This window comes from Juglans regia, chromosome 1 (assembly GCF_001411555.2).
Source record: "Juglans regia cultivar Chandler chromosome 1, Walnut 2.0, whole genome shotgun sequence".
NCBI classification, from domain to species: Eukaryota; Viridiplantae; Streptophyta; class Magnoliopsida; order Fagales; family Juglandaceae; genus Juglans; species Juglans regia.
In genome coordinates this window covers 31,263,139-31,272,421 of record NC_049901.1, presented here as the reverse complement: position 1 = coordinate 31,272,421, position 9,283 = coordinate 31,263,139, and the positions used below count along the sequence as shown (strand labels likewise).

At 35.2% G+C, this 9,283-nt stretch overlaps 1 protein-coding gene across 1 annotated transcript; it reads left to right on the top strand.

The window, feature by feature from the left end:
- Positions 1–688: 688 nt before the first annotated feature.
- Positions 689–8,556, top strand: LOC108985692 (pentatricopeptide repeat-containing protein At3g59040). The gene is made up of 7 exons (XM_018958087.2): positions 689–965; positions 1,279–1,591; positions 2,112–2,402; positions 3,845–4,093; positions 5,486–5,610; positions 6,293–6,391; positions 7,546–8,556. Exons 1-7 carry the CDS (start codon positions 907–909, stop codon positions 8,054–8,056), a joined length of 1,647 nt encoding a protein of 548 aa, XP_018813632.1. The 5' UTR covers positions 689–906; the 3' UTR covers positions 8,057–8,556.
- The last annotated feature ends 727 nt before the right edge of the window (positions 8,557–9,283 follow it).

Genomic DNA, 9,283 nt, shown 5'->3' with positions numbered 1-9,283 from the left:
AACATACAGTTCCAAGGAGTGAAATTGTAGTAGAACTACTATGGTGATTATTTAATAAAATCTCAGTAAGTTTAAACCCATAACAACACTAACAATGTAAAACAATGACGACGAATATGAATTCATAAGATTCATGTAAATAAAACCCGAAATCACATATATCATAAGTATAATGAGCTACCAACCTCCGAGCAAAACAACATAATCATAAATCACCATAAGCATTACCAAGTACCCATAGTCCAAATACAAAGTAAACATCACTTAGCACCCAATGCCCAAATCACATTGTAAAATATCAAGTCGTTTCCTAGACCCTCGGTCCAAATCAACACGTGAAATATCTCCACCCCTCACATCCATTTCAGTTATTAAACTATGTCACTATAGGTGGAAAATGATAATGTAAAAAAATTGGTAATAAGCGATGTCCAATTCCGCACTCGATGAGGTCCTTTTTAACAAAAGGGTAATACATAACTTGATTATTAAAAACTCGTACAAATCAATACTATTTTTTCCTTCCCTTTTTAAGCTACTATTGCTATGTTTAATTACTCATATTCGATTCAGAAATAAGAAGAAGAAAAAACTATTCATATTCGGAAACACGGTGGAAGTCGTATACGTTGAATGTCTGACGATATCTTCTGTCTGGGAGATTTATAACCACTAGTACAAGGATGGAGAGAGAGAGAGAGAGAGAGCGCATCAGTTCAATGCTCGTTTTAATTTAAAGAAAAATTCTAATTTAAATATCTTAATTTAAATGAGATAAGATATTTGTATTTAAGCAGTATAGACGGCGCTCTCGGTGTCTGCAGCAGCTTTTCTTCACACAAATCCGGTTGATAATATTTCCTTCCAGCTTAAAGATTACTACAAGCTTCCTTCCTTTCTCTGTCAATGCCTCAAACCCTATTTCTCAAACCCTTCCTTTCTTCAATTCCACTTAATAACTGCAGGTTTGCTCTAACTCTCTCTCTCTCTCTGTGTATTTGATAAACCTCTGTAAAACCCGTTATTCTCCTTTCAGATACCTTTTTTTTTGTGTGTTTTCCCCTCAAAAACCTTTCTGGCTGTCTCTGATTTAATAAAATGCGGCAATTGAACTATTTAGGAACTCAAATTTGCAACAATACACATCGCTATGCAAGAGGAAACCACTCATGCACGAAAATTGTATGCTTTAAGGGCTATTTAATAATCCGTTTTTGGGGTTCGTAGTGACATTGGGAAGTGATAATATTTTAAATGTGCATTTTGACTCTATTTCAGTAAATCAAATGTGAATGCAAATTATGGGAAATTCAGTGTTAAGATACGGGGAAAAGTTGCGGTTATTTGTATGGGAATGTTGGCACCGAGGAAGTTCACGCAGAAGCGGAAGAAACCGGAGGTTTTCCGGGATGCAGCAGACGAAGCGTATCAGAAAAATTGGAGGAGACTGATGACCGAAATTGTAGAGACAGGTTCTGCGGTTTCGGTGCTCAAACGTGAGAGGGCTACAAAGCAGGCCATTTCTAGAGACATGGTGCTCGGGACCTTGGTCAGATTAAAGCAGCTAAAGAAATGGAACCTTGTTAGAGAGGTAGATGCACAAACATTCGTTTTCTTGCGCTTTACTATGGATTAAGTGTTACTGTTTTAGCAATTGGAATCAGAGTGTGCATGAACTGATGGAGCTCCAAGTGCATTTTCGACTTCACAAAAGTAAATGGATGAAATTTTTCGTCTTAAAGGAGGTCGGGTAAATAAAGATTTTCATCTTGCATCAACAGGTTGTCAGAAAATAAAATCAGGTAGGTTCAGACTGTCATCTTATAACCTCTCGAGGATGAGAAACTGTGAAGGAATGATTATATTCTAATTTTATCAAAGGCGTATTCCAGATCAATGCAAGTCATTTAAGGCTTTGCATCTTGGTTGGGTGGCTCTACTAGATGCTTGACTGATGGGTAGCAAATTATTTAATTGCTTATATATTATTTGGCATGTATTCTTTCCATTAAGGACAATTTCTTATGCTGTTCCTGAGCTTGTTATTTTGGTTGTCGATATGTTTTTATGTTCTAGTTGCATATTAAATGCTATTTTGCTTTGTAATCTAGATCCTTGAATGGCTCAAGTCTCAGAGCTGGTGGGATTTCAGTGAAATGGATTTCCTCATGCTTATTACGGCTTATGGAAAGCAAGGAGACTTCAACCCGGCTGAGAAAATTTTTAGTTTGATGAGTAAGAAGGGGTATGCACCAAGTGTGATAACTCACACTGCTCTTATGGAAGCATATGGAAAGGGGGGCCGATACAATAATGCAGAAGCGATATTTCGAAGGATGCAGTCTTCTGGCCCTGAACCTTCAGCTTTGACATATCAAATAATACTTAAGATATTTGTGGAGGTAATATTTTTAAACCTTTTGTTTTAAAACCTTAAACTGAACATCTCATTATCTCCAAATATCTATATTTTTAGCTTTAAACATAAGCCTTTGAATCTTTGCCTAGTTATCTTGATGATTCAGATTCTTAATGTCTTTTTCCAAAGTAAGATAAATAGGTGAAAAATATTTTGGAAGCTGAAGGTAAAGAAACATAGGTGAGCTGCCATCCAAGGATAATGTGAATTGGGAAAGAAAGCCCTAAGGACCTCTAGAGTCCTTATGCTAACTTAAAAAATTCAGTCATTTCTTTCCCTCCATATGCACCATAGAGTGCCATCTCTTTCCTCAACTACCTTCTGTACCTTGACACTTGATGAATTAAGTGCCAATTGGATTATGGGCACGTTTGTCATCAGCTGAACCATGTATTTTTTGAAGTAATTGAGACATGTAATTTTAATAAGCTAAATAACTTTTTGCTCTTATAAAGTATTTTAAACAAGATTTGAGAATTTGTATTGACTCTACATGCATAGTTAGGTGTGTCCTATTCTATTCTTTGAACTTTTTTCTACACATAAACTAGATATTATAAGAACTAATTATGTTTTACTAGACTGTTTGAGTATGTGGGTGGCAGCTATGTTTGTGAATACGCATATTGCATATAACCTTCCTATTATAGTGTGGGATCTTAAGGTCCCATATTCTAATGTTTCTCCAAACTTTTATTTCTTGACATTTTGTTATAAGGTCATCACTTTTTCCTTTTTCCTGTTTTGGGGTTGATTGGTTTCATTTAATGCTCTTGCTTGGAAGAGAAGGGGGAACATTGATCTTCAGTCGTACATGTGCTGTATGTGGTTCAATGAATGACTAGTTCAAAGTTAGGCCGCAGAAGGTGTAAGCTCAAAACAAATTGGAAAGTAGATTACATTTTCCCGGCCAGTTTGTACTCGTAGAATTAGAAATGCAGTTTTAACTCTAAAATATTGAGTACAATAATTTGCGGCCATTTATGTATGAAAGGGGATTTGAATTAGGCAACTAGTATCTAGCAGGGAAAGGCCACAATCTGAAATTATCGTAATAGGCATTTTTTGAGGCAGTACAAAGAATTTAATGAACTGCAATCCACAACTGAAAGTGGATGGAACTCCAAGTTTTGACTTGATTAAAACCTGACATGTTTGGGGATGGCTAGTGGACACCCCAAAATGGTAACAACTTTTTTAAAACAGATAGAATTGAAACTTCGACATGTTGCATAGCTAACATTATATGTCCTGCTCCATGTAGTATGGATAATGTAATCTTTACGAGACTGAATATGCAATCCCATTCTTTCCTTTTGTTTTTTTTAAGGAATTAACCTTATTTTTTTTTATAGATGTGACTGTGTAACCTAAATGTAATTCAAACTTTGATTCATCCAATATTTATAATGTAATGTACTTCAGGGTCGTAAGTTCAAGGAGGCTGAAGAAATATTTGAGACCCTTTTGAGTGAGGAAAAATCACCTCTGAAGCCAGACCAAAAGATCTTTCACATGATGATCTATATGTATAAGAAGGCTGGGAGTTATGAAAAAGCTCGAAAAGTATTTGCACTGATGACAGAGAGAGGAGTTCCACAATCAACAGTTACATATAATAGCTTAATGTCATTTGAGACTAACTACAAGGAAGTTTCAAAGATCTATGACCAGGTAATATTATAAAGAACATTCTGATTTTCCTTTCATATATATATATATATATATGTATGTAAGAATATATATTAATTTTTTTGGAAAATTTGATTTATGTGGATCTATGGATCTGTAATATCACATGCACAGTCCCTAATGACAAATTATTTGGCTAATAGACTATAAGCATGCAATAATAGTTCCCCAATCCTCTGTTCCTACATGATCTATTGATCTTCAATTTCCATTCCTGCTGTTTCTAGATGATCTTTTATTCATAGGAATTTGAAACATCAAACGCTGCTCTCATTCTGAGAGTCCCTTTCAAAATAAAGATCTTTTGTTATCTTATTTATTTCTCATGCAATTTTTATTTTCTTTGGTGAAAGTTAGTACGGTTACTCTTCTAATATTTTAGAACAAGAGAAATTATTGTTTTCTAATGTTATAATGCCGTATATGTATGTATCTTTTCATAAAATAACGTCCTGAAAATTCTTATGATTTAGTGATGTTGATGGATGTCCTTTATGGACATACAGACAACCAGTATCATTATTTAAAATTGAGGTACATTTACATTGATTTATGCTGTTTCCTAAATTTTTCAAGGTTCAATTGAGGGTCACTGCTTTGGGCACTAGCTGTTGGATATTTATATGGGTCATTATGATGCTCTATGCCTTTACTGTGTCTTAAGATTCATTTTTGTGTTGCTCATCAAAAAGGAAAAAAAAAAAAATTTTTTTTGTTAATGTGGGCCTTGGCTAATGGTATATATTTATTCATCCTCCATACTGTTAGATGTGTTGCTTTTTTGTTTTAGTACTATTAAAAAAAGAGAAATGATTGGGGCACGGACTGGTCATGAACAGTAACTTTTTTGGTCTTTTCTGTGTTTGTGCCTCTTAATCCACCTGTGCAAGTATCACAGGCTTTCCTATCTTTGACGTGGCACGTTCTGGTTCAAGTATACAGTCCCCTTTTGAACTTTATGTCCGAAGGGTTGGATGTTTAAACTTCTTACCTGACTTTTATTCTATCTTATCTGGGGTTTTCCATAGCTTCATATACCGAAATGTATGTTATGATCCTACTTATCTTCCTAGGTTTTTTGAATTATGAGTTCCACGCTTGGTGTATTACAATATGTTTTATGGAAATTGATACCAAATACCAACTCGCATATCAAGCATCAAGTCTTGTATCCTTGGGCTCAAATGAGCATCATATGTATGAAAGAGCTTCTTGAATATTCATGGGTATTTAAAGGTAGTTTTATCCCTGTTTTATCTTTCATCGGTCTAGTATCCATGCTACTTGTAAAAAAAATATTTCTAGTGTCTATGTCTTTTAATCTCTTTTGAATATTAAATTCATCAATTTTTTGAACTATATGCCTGATTTTAGATGCAAAGAGCTGGTCTTCAACCTGATGTTGTCAGCTATGCCCTACTTATTAATGCTTATGGAAAAGCAAGAAGGGAGGATGAAGCGCTAGCGGTTTTTGAGGAGATGCTCGATGCTGGTGTCAGGTGTGTGGGCACATTCATAAATGTTCTTCTCTTATGGGGAACTTAACATTTTGAAAGTTAAATTTGAGAGCAAACACTCATCTTAGTATAACTGATTTCACTTATCAAAAAGAAAAAAGAAAAAGAAAAAGAAAGAAAAAAGCTGAATTGATTTCACTCTAGCTTACTGAACTTGATGAAACTAAGTTTATCCTTGGCTCCTCTGCATATATTTTGCTTTTTGTATTTGAATGAATAAATTTGCTTATCAGATATGTTTTGTTTCTATTGGTTTGCTGCTGAGTTTGTGAAATCCAAACCCGCCTCCCCCCAAACTGTGGCCAATAGAACAGAAACCAATTTTATGAACTCCAGAAAAAACAATCTATAATTATTTTACAAACTTTATCTACAACTGGGTTAGGATTATTTGGCCTTGTTTCTTGTAATTATTGGTTATGCAGAACTCTGAGCTTTAAGTTGCTGTGCCATGTTATCTTGATTACTTACCAAGCCAGGCTGATGGCAACTAACTAGCCAATTAATGGCCAACCCCAACCCTTTTGGTGCTACTTCCCCTCCATTGCTTGACTCATATCCATTTGTTATTACTGCCATTACACTACAATATTATAGATCACTATTGGTGTTGAAGTATAGAATACCTAACACACACACACTCTCTCTCTCTCTCTCTCTCCAGGCCAACCCACAAGGCTTATAACATCATGCTTGATGCATTTGCTATCTCTGGGATGGTGGAGCAAGCTCGCATCTTGTTTAAAAGTATGAAAAGAGACAGGTAATGTTTTCCTTACATGCATTGTGTTTACTATCTTTTTGCCAACGGAGAATTTGTACATTGCAAAGTATTGAGGCTTCTCATTCTTGATTTCTAAGAAACAAAAAACCCTCGCCATTGTGCTCAGTAGTGATACATAGAAGATAATGTACTGCATGGGCTCTTTTATGAGGTGATATGTTTTAGAAACTAGATGATAATTTTGACTAAATATTTCAAGTTTTTTCTTCACTTTTTCAAGCGTAGTCCAGAGGAATGGGATGCATGGTTTATGTCTTTAAACTATATTCTGGGTAGGATCTAGCAGTTGTTGGGTCCATGTCCTCCCACCATGAGGCGATTGATGCCTTATCATTACTACTGCCGTCTTAAGTCTCAAAACATCTTGTGGTTCATTTATTTTTTTATAGATGTTTTCTGTGAGTTGGGAAATGTTACTCGTCACACCAATTTACACGCACGTCCATCCATTCCTGTCCATCTTATTGTCTGTATGTCCATGTGTTCTTGCTTCCATCCTTTCGTCAGTCAATCCTATTGGCCCCCTTCCACGTGTCTTTTTTTACATTTGTTACTTTCATTTGATTTATTTTGACTTTTGAGGAATTTTTTTTCTTTTTTTTTTTAAATAGGACACCATTTCGATTAAATGATTTGAACCAAGTCATAGAAATTTGATTATATCTCTAATCTTCTACACCCCACCCCATTCCTTTTCTCTTATAACTTATTTTTGTATATTGGTCTTTTGAACAGTGAATTGGTTCAATTCGCCATTCTCCTTCAGATTTTGATTCACGTCAACTATTTATATCTCTTCCTTTGAGCCTTTGAGCACAAGGACTCCCTGTAGATGTTCATTTGAGACTTCGATTATTGATGTATAACCGATCACCTCTATGAATATTTGTGATGTAGAAAATCTAAAAATAAAAATGTCTTATAGAGCAACAAAAAATAGCGTATTTATTGTATGCATTCTTTTCTGTCAAGTGTCAAAAATGGGGAGTATACAATGACCAAGTACATGCACTCCTAGATAGAAAACACTGTTAAGAGGAGCATTTTGCCACACTTATGGCAGTAAGATCTGCCGTATATATCTGCTCTTCAGTGAGAAAGGTGCACTATTCTTATCATAGATTTATTTTCAGGTTTACCCCAGATCTTTGCTCTTATACGACTATGTTATCAGCTTATGTCAATGCTTCTGACATGGAGGGTGCTGAAAAATTCTTCAGAAGGCTAAAACAAGATGGATTTGAACCTAATGTTGTGACATATGGAGCACTGATCAAGGGATATGCAAAGATTAATAATCTTGAGAAAATGATGGACATATATGAGGAAATGCAGTCATGTGGTCTGAAAGCAAATCAAACCATCTTGACCACAATCATGGATGCGTATGGAAAGAATGGTGGTTTTGGTGGTGCTGTTGTTTGGTATAAGGAAATGGAGTCTTGTGGGTTTCCTCCTGATCAGAAAGCAAAGAATATTCTTCTGTCTTTGGCAAAAACAGCAGAAGAACTAGAGCAAGCGAAGCAACTTGCAGGAAATTTGGATCAATCTAGCAATGAAAAAACTGGAAACAGGGTTTCCATGTTTGTTGGTGAGTATCATGACGATGATGACAATGACGATGAGGATGGATATGATGATTGACAAGAGGCCATTCTTGTGATGATGGACAAGATCAACTGATATTTTCCAGCGTTGATCATAGAAAAAACTCACATGACCTACATACTCGTAAGTTCTTTGGATTTGTGGGTTCAATATCTTTCTATTTCACGTTATAACCCAGCCTTGAAATTTATTGGATTGATTTCATGAGTTGAGAATGGCAATGTGGGAATGTATTACTTATAAAAAGAAATGTGGGAATGTAATACTTTCATCGTACCTTGATGTATATTAAGGAGTCCATTCTGCTCTTCATGGAACGAGTACTTTTTGATGATGTTGGACTGGGATATCTTTGAAAGTTCTCTGCTTATTTTTCCTTGACGCTGCTAATTACTCTGACTGCAGTGGTTGTGTGATCAAATTTGATCAAATGCGCAATTATGAATTTGTGTCCATCAGGGACTAGGTGAGTTGGAACTATTTAATTTTCATCCTGCCAAATAATGTATGTTTTGCTCAAGTTATTTTCCTTTAAAGGGATGTTCAACATTTTGTGGAAGTGTAGATGTATGATCAACACATCTACTATTGTAATTCATGCATTGGCTTCTAGAGTCTTGTGTTTTTTCCTTGCAGTCATGGTTCTTGGTGCAAGTTGGAATCCTTTTAAGCATAGTCAATGATTCTAATTATTTAAGTTTGCTTCCAGAGAATGTTTACACAAATACATGTAGAATTTCTTTACCCAACAATGGAGTCACTCCTATTGTACTAAAATTACACTCGTCAAGTCATCGTTCTTTCACTTCTTTTATTAAGATTATCTCGTTGAACTTGTTCAAAATTTTCATGCCGTTTTATATGTTTCCCTTGATTAAGCTGAATGAATTCCAATTAAATGAGTAGAGTTTCCTATATTTTAATAGAGGTGTAACTTGGTCGTGTTTGTTTCCTTGATCTTTATTTCCATGTTCTCCATCCAAGAGTCTTTCATTCATCATTTCCTTGATGCTATGTGGTCAGTATGATGGGTGAACTTAATATGTGATGTTCATGTTTGCTTTAAATCGTAAAATGCTGCTATATTGTTCTCAAAGTGCTTGGCATTTCTTGAGTTCCTTGGTATATTGTGCTTCCAAATTTGGGAGGGTTGACCTATATGGGTACATGACATTGGACGTCTTAAGTTGGGTGGTGGGAATTTATTTTTTAATTATTGGAAATGAGCTGTAGATTAATGCCTGTATAAATTTAATCTTTTCT

Excerpts from the sequence above, each read along its gene's own strand:
- LOC108985692 (XM_018958087.2), top strand. The coding sequence starts at position 907 with ATGCCTCAAACCCTATTTCTCAAACCCTTCCTTTCTTCAATTCCACTT. Across the intron at positions 4,094-5,485 it reads TTTCAAAGATCTATGACCAG|ATGCAAAGAGCTGGTCTTCA; the intron begins GTAATATTATAA and ends GCCTGATTTTAG. Across the intron at positions 5,611-6,292 it reads ATGCTCGATGCTGGTGTCAG|GCCAACCCACAAGGCTTATA; the intron begins GTGTGTGGGCAC and ends CTCTCTCTCCAG.